The sequence below is a fragment of the Poecilia formosa genome, unplaced genomic scaffold, assembly GCF_000485575.1.
Source record: "Poecilia formosa unplaced genomic scaffold, Poecilia_formosa-5.1.2 Scaffold206, whole genome shotgun sequence".
Classification (NCBI taxonomy): domain Eukaryota; kingdom Metazoa; phylum Chordata; class Actinopteri; order Cyprinodontiformes; family Poeciliidae; genus Poecilia; species Poecilia formosa.
The window spans coordinates 1,114,310-1,136,173 of NW_006800145.1; the positions used below are offsets into that span (position 1 = coordinate 1,114,310).

Genomic DNA, 21,864 nt, shown 5'->3' on the forward strand with positions numbered 1-21,864 from the left:
GTCTTATGACTATCATGAGAAGCTAACAGCTCAAAATCCAGGCAGCATAGATACTATTCCCACGGTTACATGTCTCAGATGACACCATCAGCTACTAATCCACCTCCATTGCTTTTGCCTCTCCTCTTTAAATCAGTTTGGCCGCTTTGTTAGAAAGCTGGGCAGAGAGATGATGGAGTTGAGCATATGCCTAGTCCCCAAGATCTTATTTCTTGCAGGTTTTAGATCCATTTCTGTCAGACTCAGGTGTGATATCATTACTCCCTTACTTGTAAAATCAATAAATCACTTACGTTGAACCTGCCTGACAAAAGGAAGTTATCTGAAAGATTTCAAAAATCAACTCCCAGACTGAATTATATTTGGAAACAGAAGAAAAGTATTAGTCCAACAAATCAGAATCTCAAACTTGTTCTGGATTATCTTTATTTACAGAGGTTAGCTTATATTGATTGAAACAATGTGCAGAAAAAAAAATATGTACATTTTCTTTTCACCTGTCTAGATTACACAAGCTGTTGGAAAGCTTATAAAATATCAATCAACATCACCTCCTGTATAGGTCAACATACCTACATAAATGTTTTTTTTTTTTTATGTTACAGTTGTCCAGTACTGTTGATATTACTTTTATCACTAAGAATTACACAGCTACAGCATAGTTTCTATTGTATTTTAATTGATACATTACAATGAGTACATTTTAGTTTCAGGTAAACATTAATAATTTCAACTCTATATTTTAATTCTTTGTTCACTCAAACATGTGAGCACAACAATTCTCAGACCTCATCTGTTTCTGGCTTGTTTTTAATGCATGCAAACATTAATAATCTACACGTAAACAGATAATATCAGATGCAAACAAAAAAATAGCCTATTCTCCAGAAACAGTTCAAAACTGCAAAGTCTTAGATTAAGCAGCTTACTATCAAGTAACTATTTTATGCACTCAAAAGGCATTTAAAATGAAAAATAAGACTTTTTTAAATGATGAAAATGTAATCATAAGTCAAAGAAATGCTTTTGAACATGTTTAGCGTTGAGTCTTTAGTGGCATTAAGATAGATTCAGGTAAAACATTCTTTCATCTGTCTGTGTGGCTCATTGAAATATGTAGGAAATCTTGTTTGGTCTTAAAAACAATTCTAAGGTTACCTTAATCTCTGAAAAGAGATTAATTCTCCAACACTGTCTTCATCGAACAGCTAGTTAGAAATAGACTTAGGAAATGTTTCCAATTTTTAGTAATATAACTTAAACCTTTAATCACATAAAATACATTCTTCTAAGAGAGGTTACTAATTAACAAGATCCTTGAGAAGTGAATTAATTTGCTGATATTTAATGTTGTGATGAGCAAATAAAAGAATTTAATATTTGCCATAGATAACCCTACTACTCAACAAGACAACATAGTAGTTTGAAATTTGTTTTGAAATAAAGACAATTTATAGTAATGGATATTTTATTATTCTTTTATCATATTTTTTGTTATTATGTAAATTTTTCTTTAAAATACAATAGGTAAAAGGGCCAAAATTAGTGAGGAATGGGCCAGCCCATACCAGGTTTTGGAGTTTAATGTGTAAACTTCTATATTTACATCATAGACTCCAAAGTCATAATTGTTTTCTCAATAAATAAGAGAGGAGATTTTTTTCATTAACTCACTGTTATGAATTTGTATTCTTTAACATTTCAAAAGGGTTTTAAATTTCCAGTCTATTGCAAAAGCATGACTCCTCACAACGATGCACAACACATTGAATCACAATCATCAGTCTGGTATCACATAAGTGCGCAATATTCAAATAATTAATTACTGGAAATAATTACTTTGATACAATGAGAAGGTATGTCATTGTTTCTGAATCATGTGCCATCTTGTTCACTTGTCTGCTTTTGATCTTTGTGAAAGACATGGTAATAGGGAAATTCTGATAACAGAAAAGAGAGTAGCGAGTGGGATATTTGGAGTTGATGGTGTCACTGCAATACTCTGCGATAATATTGCAAAGTCATGTTTCCTTGATATTGTGAAGTCCTATCTCAGCTCTAACCAGAATAACTATGGAAGACCTCCTGCTGGTATATTTAATTTTTTGTCACATACAAGCATCTTTAAACTACTTTAAATCTTTTGTAGTCCAAGGTGGGTACAAAATGTCCTCAAGGCAGCTATAACATGGCATATGGTTGGTAGGAAACTTCTATTTTCTTCTTTGTCAGGTAAACAAAATTGTGAAATATGAAATACTAAAGTGGCAAAATGGTAAACAACATCAAAAATCTGATCTCACCCTTTGAATTTGTGCTAACAGCAATTGATCTTTGATATTACTATTATCCACACAAGGAGGCCATGTTTGGCTAGAGTCAATAAATTCTTCACAGTCTCACTTTTTATTTAAACTTTGGTGCGTTTTGTCCTCTACACAAAACATGAACCTAACAACAGAAATATTTTTCTTGAGTCACTATTAACTATCTCCCGATGAACATTCAAACCCAACTGTCCAGATCTGACAACATTAAAAAGTTAGCTTAAATCCAGTACGCTCCTTTGAATGCCCAATGGTATGCCTATGCAATTAGCATACTATTAGCTACTGCTACTGGTTACCTTCAGTAACATTATGCTCTGTTGAATATCATAATACTTAAGAGGGAACCTAAAAGAACATTTCTTTGTTTGCTTTGGGATATTTGTGGTACATTTGAAGCAATACCAGATTTAAAACACTTGATTTGTTAGCTAGAACTCATCCAAAGCTCATTACACAATGCTGTTTTATTTAACAAAAATGTTCTGCCTTTTTCAGAACACCAGCTAGTTAAAATGTAACAGCGGCAACTATAGTGCAAAGCTGGATACTGGATTTTCATCATTTTAAAGAAAAATAAAATATTTGTCAATAGCTAAAGCAGAAAGTTGAACACATAAGGTTGCCCCTCATATATGCCAATACTTTCTTCTCACTTTTTCTTGAATGCTATAAAAGGCTAAACAAAAACTGTAGAAACCATCGTTGCTTCATATTTTGGCACAGTCAGAATATAGCACCATTTAGTTCTGCCAAGCAGTCTGCTGGGGAGAAATCCTGTAAGCCAAAGCATATCCATACAAACACAAGGGTCATACTGGCATCTTTTAGCACCAGCTGGAGAAAGAAGATTATCCTATCAGCAGCTCACAGGGCTGTTAGTAGAGCAACACTGCCAATGCTTTTTGTGCTAAAGATGTTCGTCAGAAAATATGACAGGGGAATTCACTGCCGGATAATAAATAAAATCTGTCCTGGGATTGCAGAGATACAGACTTTCTCATTTAATTTCAATTTTCACTTTGGTGCATTTGATGTGAAAGGCTATGGCTTTTTATTTGTTAGTTCACAAGGGTTTTGCAGTTTTTTGCAGCCCTTTCATCTCATTTCATAGAATCTGTTGTTCCCATCCCATAAATCTTTGCTACTTTAATGCTGTCACTCAGTTACGTTTTTTTTGTTTTTTTGTTTGTTTGTTTTGTTTTTTGTCTTTCCATTGTGCTTTATTCTACATAGAGAATATGAGATGCAAAAACAATAATTACTGCATAAGCAAATATTTCTGGATGGTCTTGATTCAGTAATTCCAACCAATCTGGTGCTACACTAAGAAGAAAACATGATCAGTTTCTGTTTTTCATCAGCTATACTACAGTGGACTAAATGCTTTTTGCCACTTTTTAAGAGGATTACACAGAAAAGGTTAGCGTCTTCTCTTACATAAATCACATGTACAGCCCCTTTCTGAAGAAGCGTGTTTTGTTTTTCTACCACCTGATACTTTAAAGCGCACACGTTTAAAGACAATCTGTCTTAATTTCACATGGTAGGAACAAAACAAGACAAGTGCTCAAAAGACTCAAATCACTTACTCTCACATACAGAAACATAATAGTAAAATAATTCAATGTAATGGTTTCCTTTTCTTTGCACAAACTCCACAACTGTTTGCCTTTGGTAGAGCTCGGCTGAAGTATAAAGTCCTTTAGTCATATGGTTCCACTAAAAGCACCAGTAAATTCAGCTGGTTCACCAAACCCAAACTGTCCCTTTTCTGCCCCCCTCAGTCCCTTAGGGTTGCAGTCATTAACTGGTGGCAGTCCAGATCCCCCCGCAGCTCCAGGGGTCCTGGCAGCCTCATGCCTGTCTTGGGATCCACACACCAGCACTTTCCCCGATGGCCGTCACGTGCGGGATGGCACTGTGGATGGATGTAAAGATGAAGGGATTATTCACAGAAATGCAGTTTTAAAGATTGCACTACTTTGTCTGACTGTATCAGTATCTCACATTACTTTGGTGGAACAACATACATCACTTCACAACATTTATTCAGTTTATCAAGACTTGCAGTTTCTGTAGAGTTTAAGATATCTCCACAGAATTTCGGTCAGGTTAAACTCTGGGATTTGACTGGGCCATTCCAACACCCAAACAATTCTGTAGTTGATTTTCTGGTCTAGATGGAGTCAGTGTCATGCTGATGAGCGAACAGGAGCCAAGCCTCAGCTGTCCAATAGTATGCCACATACCTGACACTAGAGGACTTTGCTCCTCAGTCCTGTAAAGGTGATTGAACTAGATGTATGTAGTAGTGATACCACATATATGTTTTTTTAACAAGTATTATTTTTTTCCCCAAGTGGATTCTGGGAATGAGTTTACATTTAATTTTGCCACCTTCAAGACAGGCAACTAACAGGACTCATGTCAGCCATATGAACTAGTAAATATTGGCTAGTATATTTTTGTGTTTTCTTGTGATTTCACAAACAAACATTTCTATGAAAAAAATTATAAGTAGAAAGACTGGACACAAAATGAGTGAAAGAAAAAGTTTAAAAAAAAAAAAAACTTACGGTGATGAAGATCACCTTAAAAATCAAAATAAGCTTCTGGGATTTGTCATACGTTAAAGTGACCCTGTCAGAAAAGAAAGTTTAAATGTTTTTTTTTCTAAATAATTTTTTTTAAATTATTTTAAAGTACAAAGGAAGTCCAAATGGAAAATAGTTGAAATATGTGACCTACATGTGTGAGCGAGTTTGACGTGAACATAGCTGTGGAGGAATGCAGACATTGCTCTGTATGCACTAGATGAGCAAATAAACAGCAGCTCTTTGCTCTTTTGACTCTTTACTTTTCGCGACCGGTAGTCTCTAAAATGGTGGAAAATACATTTAGGCAAAGCAGTAGTATCCACTAACTACTCCAACATCTAATCTCTTAAAGAGATCGAAATTATATGTTAAACTAATTTACAACAATTAAAGTGCAATTAAAGTGGCACTAAACAAACAGTGAATGGCATAATTAGATTATCAGGTTCAAATCCCCACGTTCCCCGTGTGAGCTTTCAGCTGTTCAGATTTTGCGTGTGTTTGGACCTTTTTAACGGGATGATTTCAGTTTTTACACAGGCTCCAACACCACCAGTTAAAAATCTCAGAGCAACGCTGGCTTAAAATTGGTCCCAGTTGTCCTTAATGACCTGTGCTTTGCTTCCCTTTGGGTATTATCACAGTGCAGTTTTAGCTAAACAGTAAACAGATGCCTGAGAAACTGAGCAGACTGAGATACTTTAACTACGTTACACAATCAGCATAACTCAGACATTTGATGGCTGGTGCCTCAGCCGAGCTTTCTTTTTATCACACAGTCTGAGTCTGCAACTTAAAGCGGCCTTATCTCAGTTTTTTTTTATATATATATATATATATATTCTCTGATTCTCTCACTCTTATCTGCATGTTTGCTCAGTCTTGCAAAAGAAGGGAAACAAATAAAAGAAAAGAAAAAAGAAAAAGAAAAGCAGCAGCTGCATTCAAAACCTAATTGCATAGATCACAATAATAGAGTGATGGTTGTTCAACGGTTTCAGGCAAATTGCCTTACGCATGACATCTTAATTCCTGAGCGTAAATCACTTTCCACGCCAGCTTGGAAAAACAAGGTTTTGGCTTCACTGCGACAGTCTGTTTGGAGACTCTTTTGTTGATCTTGAACTTGTAAGATAGTATGTCATCGTCTGCGGTCGTGTTTTGTGTTCTGGTCCACAGAGTGCTGATGCGATCTGAATAGAGCCATTTGAAGTTTAAAGATTTGCTTTTTCATTTAATTTGGCGTAACATTAAGGATTCACAGTTCACCAGCAGACATGGCCAAAAGACCAGTCTGCTCAGTGATTCCAGAGGAGGATTCCAGAAAGCTCATACTAAGTTTGCTCTTCAAGTCACAGACCTGTTTTGGGTGGAAATCTCCATTCTTGTCACAGTTGGGGATGGGAATAGTGAAGAGGTCATCATGGGTGCGGCTGTTGGATGCCAATCTGTCCAGAGCTCTTTGCAGCTCAGCACGGCAGGGCGCCTTTAGGAGAAACAAGTATTTCCAGAGACTTTTATGGAACACCCTGATATCAGTTGTGCAGCTGTATTTTTTTGTACACACTCAATAATGACACACAAACACACACACACCAAAAAGCTATTTATACAAAGGATTAGTGCTATGACAGTTGCAACGTTGAATAAAGTCACAATTTAAAACATGTAATGTGTTGCAACTCCTAGTGGATGTCTAAAAATGAAAAATACAAATAATTATTTGCAGCTGAATGCCTTTTGAGGTTTTACTTTTCTGTGCTAATTTAAAAACTGTTCCCAGCTGCATATCAAAAGGTCAATCTCTGCATGTCAGCTCCTGTTTTAACAAAACTCTTTGATTGTTTGGATCTTTCTTCAGTCAGAAAATTATCTCCTTCACAGATCAGGATCTACTTCCCTCCCCCCCAATTTTCAGTTTCATAAAGCTCCAAAGGGTTTTAAGAGGTTATAGAGCAGGCTGCAGGCTGCAGGCTGCTCAGTTTAGCACATAGACTCTTGTTGCTGAGCTAGTAGGCTGTAAATTGTGAAAGAGATGGTCACAAATCTAGGCAGTCTCAAGTCTTTGAGAGGCAAGTCCAAGTCAGGTTGCAAGTAGGTGACTTGGACTTTGAGCCTGCTAATGTCTCCAGGTATACCTCTGTTTTAAAAAAATTACCTGAAGCCATTAAATCATAATTTATTTCACAGTTTCCAGGTTTCAAAGTAATTTTATTAAAATATCAAAGAAAGTTCCAGAGTGAGCGGAGATTGAAGCAGGGTTGAAAGACTGACAGCTTCCAAATCAAAACTAAAAAAACAAACAACAAAAAACAAGCCTAATTCTCAAACTCAGGTTAAAATGGACATGGGCCAAAACAATTCCATAGTGACACTTTATTATCTGATATAATTTCAAAAATAAATTAACTAATAAAATGAGAGTAAGAATATGGCATGTCATTAAAATGTTGAAGTTTTTTTTTTTACTTTTCTGCCTCTCGGTGATAACTATTTGGATTTAATGTGGACTTTCTAAAAACCAGTCAAATGCTGTGAAAAACAGCCCAAATATTAGAAACCTGCCAAAACCTGTGCTTTTCCCAGCCCAACGTGTTCAAAAGAAGCCCAATTGGGGAGAAACTCGCCCAATCTGGCAACACTTGTCCCTACTTGCCCCTCCCTTACCTGTGCCGTTGCACTTTTGACGTCTTTGCCAACTACACTCCAGTCCGGTAGGTGGCAGTAAATGCCCCTTCAGTTGGTTTACCAACCGCCAGTAAAACTTAAAAGAGGAAGAATAAGAGTCTGGTGGTTTCTTGGAACGTGGCGTGCAAAGCGGAGGAGCGCCACCAATTATTGTAATGAAGGTAATCAAAGTTCTTCTGAAAGAAACTTTGCATGCTAAAAGTTTAGAGCAGCGTGTTTTAACCAGCGTTCCGACAAGCTAAGCGAGCAAAAGTAGCTCTGCTAATTAGCCAGCTAATATCAAATTTCAGTGTTAATCTATAAAACATAGAATGCCAAAAAGCTATAATGTTCTCCACAATAAGTAAATTAATTAAATGCTTAGAGTACATTCAATAAGTTTTTAGTAGCTCATGTCCAAGAGTAGGATTCTCAAACGTCAATGAACATCCAATGAACTTGAGTGAAATGGATAAGTTACCTCCTCAGCATGCATTCAAGATTAACAGAGTCCAGCTAATGGAGTAGTTATTTGATTTGGGTGTGTTGTAGCAGAGAAATGTCTAAAATTTCCAGGAAACTGGCCCTCTGGGGCCGGTGTTTGAGACCAGTTGTTGGTTTGCAACTTGCATACATTGCGTTATGTAGGTTGCAAACAAGTATTTTAGAACCGGTAGACTTTGTTTCTCCTAAAACATTTCCAATCTTAAAATGACCATTACTTGGATAGAGGCAAAATTTATTCAAATTTGTTTTTCAAAGTCAGGTGAAAACAACTCTGTTGAATTAACCATAATTTAATCTAGGAGTTGTTCTCTATTGCACAAGTGGAAAAATAAACATTCAACTCCCTGCTGATTTGTAAGTTTGCTCACTCAAGAAATAACCTCTCTCATTTGTGAGATAGTCAGAATGTAAGTCAAATTTTACATGGCTTCAAAGTTACCCTGTTTTTGAGTGAAATAAGCATTTAATACCCTACAGCTCAGTCTGAATTATCTGCATATTGGTCATGGGACAATTACCAAAGCCCCGGATCTCAACTAGTTGCACGCATAAAGTGTGCGTGCCACAAAATCATAATTTCTTCCATTCACATCTCTCCACCATGACAGTCAAGATCAAAGTTGTATCAAAGCATGCGAGAGATAACGCATGCATTTTATGTACATGGAATTTGGAAAAGCACGAAAACTTTGCGACCCTTGGTTTGACTCTGTAAAAGATCTTGGATTGAAGGGGATCAAGACAAAAGTGATGGATCAGTCTACAATTGCAAAGGAAGAGTGTGTTAACAATCTCAGCACAAGTGGAACCACAGTTACCAAGAATATTGGTAAGTCACTTTGCATAATTTATTTAAGTGTGTCGGCACCATACTGTGTGTTTTAGGTTCCCATTGTTTCAGTGTGATTTAGGAGAAAGTGATGTGGTCAGATGAGACCTTTGGCATCAGCCCGACACATGTCTTTGGTGGAAAAAAAAAAAATGCAGAGTATGATCCAAAGAGCAACATCTCCCAGGAGTATTACGCTGTAAGGCTGTTTTTTTGCCAAGGTACAGGATGACTTCACCACAGCAAGGGGCCATTGTTAAAATTTGAAGCAAAGCGTTCTCCCTTCAGGCAGGACACTGAAAGTGAGCTATGCATGGGGCCCCCTGCATTATAATGGCCTATTTGCCATCAGGCCAAAGGAGTGGCTTAAAAAGAATCACATTAGGGTCATTTACTGTGATCTAGGCAGTCTCCAGTTAAGAAGGGAATGCTTCAAGTTAACCAGTTGGCAGCTAAGAAACCTACTGGGTTTCTGTAAAGATAGGTGGGTCGTAATTCCTCGTCAGGTGTCTTTAAACCTGCTGACCATCCACAAGATGTGTCGTATATTATCTACATAAAGGCATTAAGACATGTGCCTGCTATTGAGCAATTACAGTGGTATGGCCATTCATTTCTCAGACAAACGGAACAAACTGCACATTGATGCAAGAGTGTAGAGTTGCTACAATTATTTCAGTAAGTGGTTATTTTATTGACTATTCTGACAATTAATTGTATAAGAATTATTGCCACATTCGGCAGACTTTTCATTTAACCACTTGCGCTAATTTTATACAATAATAGAATGCAAATGAATCATTAAAATGCAATTAAATAATTCAATTCCTCTATTTAATAAAATAATCATTTTAAATTGAATGATATTGCATTCCTTTAGTGTACGCTTCATCATTTGTAGCAAAGGATGCGTCTCCATCTAAAATAATACTTCGAACATCAACTTGTGAAAACTTTGAGCTTTCTGCTGGACTTTCTTAACATCAGTTCAATGGAGGGATAATTTTACTTTTTTTTTCGTTATTCTAATAATTAGTGAGCAAAATGTTCTTAATAGGAGTTACTTTTTTTTTCTTTTTTTTTTTTCTTTTTTTTTAAGAATTTGAACCAGGACCAATTGAATCCTGATGTAAAATACCTGCTGGGGCTTACGAATGTGTTGTAGCTCACGTGGTTTATATTTTTCTGTTTGCTGTTAGGTGATAATTTCACTCACCAGCACTGGCTTGGTCTCCTCTCTGGCGCTGTTGCTTCTCAGATTTGTGGTTTTCAGAGGGTGTCGTGCCATGGTCTTCTGGATGCAGCGCTTGTCCTGCGGACTGCACCGGATATTGCTGTTATTCGGGTGTTCAGGGATGATCTCCTCCTGTCTGTCCACTGCTAAAGACATAGTCATGGAGATATGGAAAGGATTTAGTTACAAATTATTGCAAATTCAGTTCCTCTGTTCAGATTTTATTGGTAAGAAATTCTGAAAACCATGTACCATTTATTTTCTACATTCTACATTTGTTGGCCTACCAATAAAATAGCCCCAAACCCCCGCACTTATTATAATAATTATTTTAATTAATAATTTAAATACAGTACATTAAAAGAAGTGGTTGTGAAGTTGAGAAATGTGATAAAGTTAAAAGGGTGTCAATATTTTAGCAAGATGTGGTAGATCTCCTACAGCTGAACGTGGAGAAATCCCTGCCAACAATACGCCTGGTTAACCGTATCGAAGGAGCCTCGGTAATTGGGCTCTCCTCTTCAGCACCGACCTTCAGCTACTGTGTTATGACCAAGCTAGGAGGTATTTTAAAACGATGCCACCTCTTCCATCCTCTCTGCATTGTGGTCAGCACCACTTTCACCTTTGTATGCCTATAATTCTGCAGCTCTCTGGGCCTGAAGGCACCCAGCTGCTTCCTGAGGAAATGCCCTCCTCGCTCTTCGTCCTCAAAAACTGCTCAGCAACATCGCTTTGTTCCAAATGGAGGTTGATAGAGGGCATTTGCTCTGTCATAAGAGGGCACCAGTCAGTGAACGTGACTGGAGGAATGGCAAAGTATCTTGTAAGTTGCAATCCTTTGTTCTCAACCATCTTTCTATTCCCTTCTGACTTCAAAGACGAGCCTAAAAGACAATGAAGGAAAGGTTCAAAGGTTCAAAAGTCAGGAGCTGAACAATGTTGAACAAAGTTTTTCAGAGCTGTGCAGCATTGCTTGTCCGAGATGGAAAGTGTCTCTCAGCTGTTTGTATTTTTAGTCTTGTTGGTGTTAAGCACATTCTTCAGCAAAAAGCAACAGCATTTCAGCTGCTTCCGTCACTTTGTCCCTTGCTCTTCTTTTTGTCCGTACTTCTCTGATTCCACGCTCTTTCACAGGGCAAGCCAAAGTGATTTAGAAGTGGGTCAGGGGTGGCATGTCCTGTTTGCTACCCTGCTGTTTTCCATGGAGGAAGTCACTACTTCTGTATGTGGTTTCACTTGGATCACCCCCCCTTTGCCATGTTTGATATATTTCCAACATTTTATGGCCTAAGCTGACAGATTGAAGGGTGTTGGTTGTGGCAGGTGAGCAGAAATTGTAAAAAAACAGAGCCCTGAAAAAACATTCATTTGTGTGGTTCCTTGTTAACGAAAAAAAAAAAACTTGCTGTATTTTTAGTGGGATTTTATTTAATATACCAACACAAAATAGTCCACAATTTTAAAGTGGTCTAATAAAAAGAAATCTCAAAATTGTGTGGTAGATCTACTGCTGGGTTTTGGATCATTGTCCTGCTGGGTGATTCAGTTTGGGACAAATTTTATCAGATAGCCTCAAATCTGAATCGGGAATATTTTGGTTTACTGATGATATCATGGTCAATTCACGACTGCAGGGTCAAAATCTCCAGGTCAGTTCACCCTTTTAATAATTCACGAACCCACTTGTGCACCCAGTTGTAGCTAATTTGGCTGTTCTATCATATCACTTACATTTCTCTTGACATTTTTTATATGTTAATTTATATTTGCATAATTTTGGTCCAAGCACCTAATAAAACATCCACTTTGCATTGGTAGTTGTTCTGAGCATCTGAAGAGCGAAAGTTAGTCATAGCCAGTAACAACATTCCTAGTTTCATCAATAGCATCATGTTGTAGCGTTTCCTAAGACTGTTCAGCCCTAGAATAGACTGCAGAAAATTACTTTAACTGGTTGTCAAAATAGGTACTAATTTAGGGCCCTATATCTGTTTTATTATTTTCAAAATTCTGTTTTATTTTTTCCCAAATTCCACTTTTGCATTCTATTTCTGAATTCCATTTTTTCCCCATTTTAACCATTAACCTAAAAAGCAGGTAATTGTGGTATGAATTTAAAAGACTTAACAAATCAATTGCTAATGGTAAACATTTACTGTTACTCTGTATCACCAATGAAACACACTGCTGTGTTTCAATAGAACAAGCTGTGAAGTGTTTCCACCCCTTCTTCTTCTTTTTTTTTTTTTGAAGAACTCAGATGTGCAAAACTAAGAATCTAACTTTTAACATAAAAGAAAATCTCTAAAAATAATTTAGAGTTGAACTGAAGATCAGCATGTCTATCACATAAAAAACCCTGTTATGTGTAAAAGCTTGGTCACGGTTTCATAATGAGCAGGATCTTTGCTCAATTTTTTTTCTTCCATCTGTGACAGACATCTCCATTGAAGTAATGACAGTGAGTGTTTGGTGTTGCTTTATTCATTGATACTTTTTTCTCTCCAACAGTGAACAGATTTTTCAAAAAGGGGCAAATGTAGGACTAACTGCAGATTGTTTCATTTTCACAATTAATAAAAAAAATAAAACATCCTGAAAATGGTCGAGAATGTAGTTTTAAATACAATATTTACACATACTTTGAAATTGTTTTGCCATAGACATTCCTGTTGTACTTGAAAGCACAATAGAAGGGCGCTTGGTGAATAATTAACGACAGATGGACTCACTTGTCTTGACACAGTAACAGTGTGTGGTCAGATGTCTACTGCAGAAAGGACTCGCACAGTATTTGGGGCTTGTTGAATGCCACGGGCAGCTGGATTTATACTTCAGATGATTCATCTGCATGTTAATGTTTGTATTTGGCTTCACTCTTATAGATAAAACTGACATTACAAGCTATAAACTCAGTTTTAAAATGTTGATTTTGATATCTTTGTGTAAGATGTAGCAAATCTTAGTAAAAGTAAAAAAAAAGATAGAGTCCTGAACTCTGAGCTTAAGTTATCAGTTTAGAGCAATTTTTTTTCCATATGCCTAATTACGCCAGTGCACCATGTCAATGGCCAGTTCCAGCAGTGTTGAATAAAAACAGAAGATCCGCAATAAGTAAAACATGTTAGTCACTTTGATGAAAATCAGTTAGGACATTTATGATGGTGCATTTGCTACCCAGCCAGATAAACCATAAAAGCTGAGATGAAATTTCAAAGCATCGACTCAGACAACATGTTTAAGGTCAAAGATGATCAATCACTGCTGCAGTTACCTTGTCCTAACTGTTTACTTGTGATGAAGATACTCCCTTCATTGCAACTAAACTACTTCCTAAAATCGGGGTATCGGGTTTGTTTATAATAAACAGTCTGTAAACTGAAATCGGCACATAAACAGAAACAAATGTAATGAGTGTTTGTCAGGCATCTTTATGACACTAAGCAAAAGACTTTTATATGTCTGGCAGCAAGTTTAAGTCTTCCCTGCTCAAAAACCATGAGGCTTTTCTGTTCAGTCAACACTAGCTTCTGCCAGAGTATCAATGTCAGACCTTCAGCTTCCAGGCAAAATACTTCTTAAAAGTCTGTTAATCATCAGCTGATGTCTGATTCAGTTGTACACACACTGTTCAGAACTATCAGCAAGGCTCGTGTGAAATGTCTGTGTCTACTCTCTATCATTTACCAGTGGAATGATTTTAAACAAAGTTATGTCAATATTTGATCAAGAAGACAAGAAAATCAGTTTTAGCTACGTCTGATTCTGCTCCACTTCCAACTCGTGTCAAAACAGTACCTTATGTTAATTTGTGTGAATCCAAGCATGGCAAACACAGTATTATTATGAATGCAGACTTATTGTTTAGGAAGCTTGACATAAAACGAAGCAACAGATCTACAGAAATTAAAATGCATGCCTTGCTTTCAATACAGACTTTGTACTCAAGAGATTGCATATTGAACAAATGCCACTTTAGAAGAGTGTGTATAGAAACGAGCTGTTTTCAAACGTTCTATCACTCATTTCTAGCTGCTTATGAAAAGGAAATACTTTTGTTGACTTTAAAAATTGAGTAAGACTTGAGGCCTGAGGCCCCAAACATTTACAAGCCAGGGATAACACACTCACACAGGTGTGGATCAGATTCAAAAATATGGTTTAAAGAGCTGGCCAGAACCTCTTCCAGATGGATCGTCAACAAAAAAAACATTGTCTTTAATTCTGTGAAAGACTTTGGGATCAAAGCATTGTCCGCGCCATCCTCTGAGACTCTGGGTTTCTTCTGTTTTCAGGAAGGAATTTTATTTTTCTTCTCTATTGAAACCAAATCTGAATTCATGTCAGGTATCCAACAACATTAGAGGAATGAGCTGGGGTGTGCTTGTGTGTATTTCGCCTCAGGAAATCTACAGCAGCACTGAATTAGGCTGAACTACTTTGGAATGCACCCTTTGTTTCCACTTTCAAATTGAATTCACTAACATAATGCATGGAAATAAACAAGACTGCCGTTCTTATATTAAGAAGAGCCATTCTCCTCTTTAACTTGTTAAAACCATGCTTAGTAAGTGGGAATAAATGCTCCTTTACTATCAGCAGATGATGTAGTGACCCACAATGATTAACTGTCCCCACAGTATAAATGTCATGGGCAGGACAAGTTGAAATGTTGGTGTGTCTCCATCATAACAGCTCCAGCTGTCCAAATGTACTGCACAGCCCAAAGAAAGCAAATAGACAACACTAAAGAACATCTGCCAAAAGAAATCTCAAATTTCAGTGCCCTAAAAGGAATTCATAGTTCCATACTTTGATGCAAACTTAAAGACTTGTAAAAAGATGAAATTCCAAGAAAGATTAAATTTAATCAAGCAAAATGTTTATGCAGCTTGATATTATTTTGTACAACATATAAGAAAGCCCATTCTAAAGCCAAAACTTTAAATACTATTTTCAGTGTCAGACTGTCTGCTGTGCTATTTTTTCACCTCCTCATGTAAAAACATTGGGGGATTAAGGAAGCAAACTCTCCACAATGGTCAAGACCAAAGAGCCAGGGACACTGTGGACTGTGTTGTAGACCTGACCAAAGCATGGATGGTTAGGTCTGTGGTTTGGCATAGATATTGGTGAGAAAACAACAGCTGTTGGCCCTATTAGTAGAGAATGGAAGAAGCTCAAGATAACAGCCAATCTCCCTTGGATTGGGGTTTCATGCAAGAGCTCACTTCATGGCGCATCAATGATCATGACTAAGGTCCAAACTACAGTCTCAAAGGTTACCATGGTAGCACTATGCTGTCATGAATTAAAATCCTATAGTGCAGGTGAGGTGGAAACATCATGTGTTAAGGATGCTTTTCAGGAAAAGGGTCGGGATGGATATGTTATGAGATTTTGGGCAGCAACATCCATTGGCCAAGTGATTTAATGATGACTGGGTCTTCTAGAATGACAATGATCCAGAACACAGCAGGGCATCTAAAGAGTTGCTCTGACAGAAACATTTAAGGGTCCTGCAGTGACCTAGCCAGTCTCCAGACATGAACTCAAAAGGAGATCTTTGGAGGGAGCTGGAACACGATGTTGTCCAGCAACAACCCTGAAACATGAAAGATTTGGAGAAGAGCTGTATATCCCTCAAAGCATTTAAATATTCCATTTTTGTGTGTTTTCACAAATAAGAGAAAAGTTTTGTGCATATTCAACAATTAAGAATTATTCAGGTGGTGTTTGATCAGTCTCAGAATTTCAGACTTGGAACCTTGAGCAAGGTACCAGTAAGACAGGTCAAGTATTAGCATTGGTATACACCTCAACATTTGTCTTTTCTACCGAGTACCCAAAATGTTTTCCATACAAAAGATTTAAAAGAGGTAGAGGCTTTGCCAATGCTTGTGCAATAGTGTTATTGGCCAGCGCGATTCAGGGAAACTGAAGACCTCTAAATTGGATTAGATTTTTCCTGTGCCTTACCATTGTATTTGTTGTAAACCAAATCCTTATAAATAAACAGAATCTATGGAAATTTAGTTCAGATTTTCAACTAGTTTGAAAGTGCCGAAAAACCCCATCTACATTAGTGTGTGGCTTTTATAATGACCTGTGTGCGTCACAGCAAACTCAGTGTGGCCAAACAGAGTCCAGCATTACTGACAGCGTTATTCGTCAAATCCTGTTGGGGCCTCCAGTTGTAGGACTTTTCATAGTCTGACATCGGTATGAATCAGTTCGTAAACGATATCTGTGTTTGCCACAAGAGAGAAGTGCCCCAATACCCGGCACCCGGGTTCTCTCGGCAGGAATGCAGGGATGTATGCCAACACATGCATGATGATTTATTCTGAGTATTAAGACTGAGTGTTTCTAGGAAGAAACACTTAAGAAGTCTTTGACTTTAACATGAGATTCAGTAGAGCGCCTGTTGTTGAGATGGTAAAAGTCACCATACAGAATACATTTTCTTCTTAGGATTTATGTTTTATGCTTTATGTTTTAGTTTGTCAGTATTGATATCAAATGACAAAAATTTGTATTAAAAATCATTTTTTCAAGCAGGGCTCTTACATCCAGCCTTAACATCCTTTCAGCAAAGATGTGCCTTGCTGCATCCTAGCTCCTTTTATTATGAATCCTCTTGGTTTTTAAAAACCCTCTTCTATTTTTATCTTGCATGTTCACTGTTGCTAGGAGTGGGGCATGTATTCAGGAGATGCACCCCCTTGTTTAATAATGCATAAGTGCAGAGAATGCGCCACAAAGGAAATCTACTGCCTGTGAATGAAGTTGCCTTTCTCCACTTCCTCTTTTTCTGATTGTTTCTCCTCATATTCACTGGATCTCAGAAGCCTTGGTAGAACTGATTTACAGTTTGGTTTATGGGGAAACTGCACCTCTTTGTTATGACAGACTCTTTGGGGTATTGGGGGAGGGGGGTTCAGTGGGGAGACTCAACACTCAGATTACCGAACACTCAAAACACAAAAGTTTCCAAAAGCTTTCATTCCCAGAACAAAAGAAAACAACAACAACAACAAAAAAAAAAACAGACATGACTCCTCATTAGTTTGTTGCAACCTACATTCAGGACAGCTTAATGGTCAGCGCAACATCAAAGGGCAGCAGTAACATTCGGGTGTGGACTGATGAAAGCTGAGACAAATGCATTCAGCTGCTTGTTTTTTGTTGTCCTTTTTGAATTTTTTTTTATCAAACTCCAAAAAATCAGCTCCTTTCTTTTTTCTGACTTCGTGTAGTCATGCTAACCTATGCCGGTCATGCACAGAGAGCAGAAGGCTCTAATTTCAGCTCTGGCAGCCAGGGTGCCGATGAGCTCATCCTCATCAAGGAGCTGGAGGCAGTGGGCGATGCGCTCGAAGGCTCGTCGGGGCACACAGGAGGCGGGGTGGATCGGGTCAGGGGGAGCAGATGCTGCAGTTAGGATGCACCCCCTGGGAGCTTTCTATTGGCTGAGCCTCATCTACTTCTCTGGTGTTCTCAGAGGCCAGTAATGATCTGGGAGCTTGAGTTCAGCAGGAGCAATTGCAGTATAAGAAATGCAACAGCTCACATATCTTCAAAAACATTAGAACGATCGGATTTCTCTTTAAAGGCACCAATAGTACATGTCCTCTCCAAAAAAAAGTTCAGCTTATAAAACATCAATAATTATTCCTTCAACTGTGTAAAACTAGATGCAGACTTTTTTTTTTTTCATTTTCAGAAGAATACTATAACAAAGAGAAGTCGGGGGAGAGAAAAAGAGACCCCAAATACCAGAAGAGCTTGATGGAGAGATCAGGAGAAGAATTCTTTGAAGTCTGCAGCAGCAGCAGGAGGAACAGGAGGAAGGGGGATATCCATGAAAGAGCACCAAGTGAATTACTGATTGCAGAGAGCGCTAATAGCCCCAGACTGGCCTCACTCCATTACAGACATTTCATACAGCAGCTTTTATTACCTCCTCCCATTACAAAGGCACACACATGGACTTACATTTACACCGCAGCTATGGTGTACATCCCTGCCTATGCCTGACAGCTCCCTGCAGGATCTCTTTAATCCACTCTTTCACTGAAACAGGTACAGCATAACTTCTTACACACGTCGTCTGCCCCAGCCAACACCAAGACGCTCGCATGTCTTAAGCCTGCGCTGCACAGCAGGGCCCCTTTCACAGCGAGCAACCAGGAGACAGCAGAGGGACTGTGTGAGCTTGGCTGACAGGAAGCATGCTCTGCTTCACGGCTTAGCTGAGATTAGGGTGAACACGCAGGACCTTGTCACAACCTCTCCCCAGGTCAGGTAAGGCCAAGTGAGCAAAGAAGCAGGAATTTGACCTGGTCAACTGGGACTGAAGGATTGTAATTGGACATTTCCTGGAAATCTTTCCTGTCGCGAGCCTGCCTGGCAGAGGCAGAAAGGATGCATACTCAAATCTTTTTGCTCTTACCTGAGTTCTCCTCCACTTCCCTCTCGTCTGTACAGATGCCCTGGCCATGCATCAGGGAGTGCAGCGGCCTCTCCACACCCCGTGGTGGGTAGCATCGGAGGCCAGTGCCACATCGGGGCGAGTACACACCACAGTGTGCCCCTTTAGGAAGAGCACAGGTGGGGCAGCAACCGCAGCCAGGCTCACGCACCGTTTCTTCACAACCCTCGGGCAGACGGCAGCTGGCCAGCCTCTCTTCGGAGCACACTGGACAGCGGATGGCCTGGTCCGATAAGCACAGTGCCGCCAGTGACAGTACACCGAATGTCCACAGGCCCCAGCAGGTTGAAGCCACGCCACGTCCTCGCACCATGACAGCTCAGACACCTGCACGTAGTCCTTTGCCCTTTGTCAAGGATCCTCTCAGGTTCACCCCTCCCTTCTCTTGCTTTTTGATGACTTTCCTTTCTAACAGCAGACTTTAGACAGACAAAGAAGGTTTCAAAGGAACACTTTGTCCAGGAATCTTTTGATATGTCAGCCGGTTAGTGTTTCGACTGCAAGAACACAATGCCTCGACTGTATTACCGCTCTGTTCCTCTGGTTCAATTTCACAGTGCAGAAACTGGAACCTGTCTTTTATCAGCTAGAGAATGTTCTGGTGATTAAAAAAATTATTTTTTGTTGAGATTGACAGATATACAAGTGATTTCTTCAGGTGAGTGTCATCCACCTTTTGAGGAAACGCCAAAAAATACCTAGTCAACAAGTGTCCAAATGCAAAGCTGGTCATCAAAAACGGAATCGCCACAGTTTCCACAGTTTCCTCCTCTGGTCAGTGTGCAACACGCAGGACCGTCTTCTGAGAATGTCTCAATGCGAGCCGCTCTCTTTGGACTTTATACTGGTCCGTGGACACGCCTCTCTCTCCAGACGCAGCAGAGAAAAGCCAGGCTGAAGCTCTCTCCTCTGTCTCCCTCTGTCTCTCCAAAGCTTTCTCACACTCTCAGACCTGCAAACTTGTGCACACTCCCCCTTGCTTGTCCTCTCTCAGTCCTGATTGCACAGAGGAAAACAGTTGAATCGCCTTCTCACTTGTTCTCACTCACTATCCACTCAGACTTGGTGTATTTTACATGACAGCCTCTTGTATTGATTTGCAGTCTGCAAAATGATACATTTGGTTCTGAAAAGAAGCAGGAACCCACCAGGTGCTCTCCTCTTGAATCAACCCCAAACGTAGAAAATCCATGTACATGTCTGTGGAGCTAATTATTGTTCAGCTAACAAAACAACTTCTGCTCCCTCAACAAGGTCTCGGTGTGTTTTTATGGACTCCCCCCCTCCACTCCCTGCTTCATTATGTCAGTTCCCAGATCTCCTTTTCTCTCCCTTGCTGCTCACTGAGGTGGGCAGCTATAAAAGGCAAAGGGACACTCAAAACACCACTCTTCCTGATCCTGCCCTGCCCTGCCCTGCCCAAAAAAAAAAAAAAAAGCCCCCCACCCTTCAAGATTCTGTTTAAATAACACTGCACAGCAGGGACAGTTTATCATGTGTGTTTCTGATCATGAAAGACTGTACTTTGTTCTTGTTTGCCAGTGTGAACAGATATGCCCTCCACCCAGCTTTTAATGGCTTTTACTGGTCGACATCTCACTTTTTTTTTCCTGTGTTCCTTTGCTTTCATTTTGCCATGGAAACCCAGCATGCATTGTAATGCTTTTGTGAGCGTGCGTTCTTTCTGCTTTTTTTGTTTTTCCAAGCTCGTGGCTGGTTGCCATAGACGGGCCATGGGCAGCAGCCAAACGTTCACAAGGCACCACTCAGGTGGGAATGGCGGCATGGCTTGTTTCTGAAATCTCCTTGAGGGTTGCTTTATCCACGGTAGTGATTGCATGTTTGTTTACACAGGTCATTCTACACCGTGGCCAATCTTGTTGAGTCGCACATTAACGAGAAAACATCTGTTGGCTTTTTAGAAAGCTCCTTTATTAGGATGACTAACTTGTAAAACAGCAAACTAACCCAATAGGTAGTTAGCAAGCCCCCATTACATTCTGTGGCATTTATGAGGGGTGGGGGTAGCGAACAAAGGATGGGCTTCTTAAAGGTTAACAGTGGCTTGGCGGATGAAGGTCAGATAAAGTGCCTTGTTAAATTATGTGTGCTCCTTGAACTCTTCAACATGTTACAACCACAAACGTCTATGTATTTTTGAGCTCTTGTGTGAAGTGTAGTAATGCATAATTATGAAATGGAGCTGAAATGAAAAGTCTGGTGTGCTGAAAAGTGTAGTTTATCTGCTCAGTCCCCTTTCCTCTGTTTTCCCTAAATAAAATCCATTGCACCCAGTTGCTTTCAGAAGTCCTAAAATTGGAGCCCGCATATGTGTATGTAATCCACAGCTGTTCTGTGAGGGTCTCTGGTCTTTGTACGAAGATTGAAAAACATCATGAAGACCAAGGATTACAGCAGACAGCTGAGGGAAAAATTTTGTGGGGAAGTTTAAAGTAGGGTTAGGTTACAGAACAATATTCCATGCTGAACATCTCACAGAGCAATGTTAAAACCATCATCCCGAAATGGAAAGAGTATGGTAAAACTACAAACCTACCAACACATAGTTGTCCACCTAAAGTAGACAGGCCAAGCCAAACATTGATCATAGATGCGTATAGTGGTAACTCTGGAGGAGCTGATTCGTTGACTCCATAAATATGGCCTCTATAAAGGAGTAGGGAAAAAAGCCATTGTTGAAAGAAAACCACAAGGGGTCTTTACCTGATGAAGAATGTGTTTTTGTTAGATGACACCAGCCCTTTTATTAACGCACGCAAAACACTAAGCATGATAGAAAATTTACCACCCGGTACCACTCTGAACTAACTACTACACAAAACGGGGTGATGAGCAGAATGTTTCGCCAACGTCTCAAAGTACTTTTATCAGAGGCACTGATTCAACCCTAAGTAATCAGAGTCTGGCTTTTTGACTTGTTTCTGAGAACACTCTGGATTGCTTTTTTATAGACTGGAGAAAATCAAAAAAATATTTGGAAAACTGATTCTTCTAAGCGCATAACCTGTCAATGATGGTATGCAGTTTTAAAGGAAAATACAGTCAGACTCCTTTATAGAGAGAGCTTTTGTGAATCCTGCAAGTTATTATAACAATCACCTCAGGCTTCTCTTGTCAGATATGGTTCTTTACTCGCATGCTAACCAAAAATTCATCCTATCTCAGCTCTCTTGTAATGTGTT

At 39.1% G+C, this 21,864-nt stretch overlaps 2 protein-coding genes across 5 annotated transcripts in view; one reads left to right on the top strand and one right to left on the bottom strand.

Moving 5' to 3' along the window:
- Positions 1 to 412: 412 nt before the first annotated feature.
- LOC103148501 (insulin-like growth factor-binding protein 4) lies at positions 413 to 19,807 on the bottom strand. Of its 2 annotated transcripts, none has more exons than XM_007567307.2 (4): positions 18,623 to 19,807; positions 10,147 to 10,307; positions 6,288 to 6,413; positions 413 to 4,248 (listed from the first exon to the last, which is right to left on the bottom strand). In XM_007567307.2, exons 1-4 carry the CDS (start codon positions 18,972 to 18,974, stop codon positions 4,111 to 4,113), a joined length of 777 nt encoding a protein of 258 aa, XP_007567369.1. In that variant the 5' UTR covers positions 18,975 to 19,807; the 3' UTR covers positions 413 to 4,110. The 2 variants fall into 2 exon arrangements, with proteins under 2 accessions (XP_007567369.1, XP_007567368.1); XM_007567306.2 differs by having other exon boundaries at positions 10,147 to 10,310; positions 18,623 to 19,797.
- Positions 6,440 to 21,864, top strand: part of LOC103148502 (zinc finger protein Aiolos-like) — a 32,214-nt gene continuing 16,789 nt past the window's right edge. Inside the window, exon 1 of one of the 3 annotated variants that reach the window (XM_016679267.1) lies at positions 6,440 to 8,930. The gene's annotated coding sequence lies outside the window, so the exon portion shown is untranslated. The remainder of the gene's footprint in view (positions 8,931 to 21,864) is intronic. The other 2 variants (XM_007567308.2, XM_007567309.2) reach the window with 2 other exon arrangements.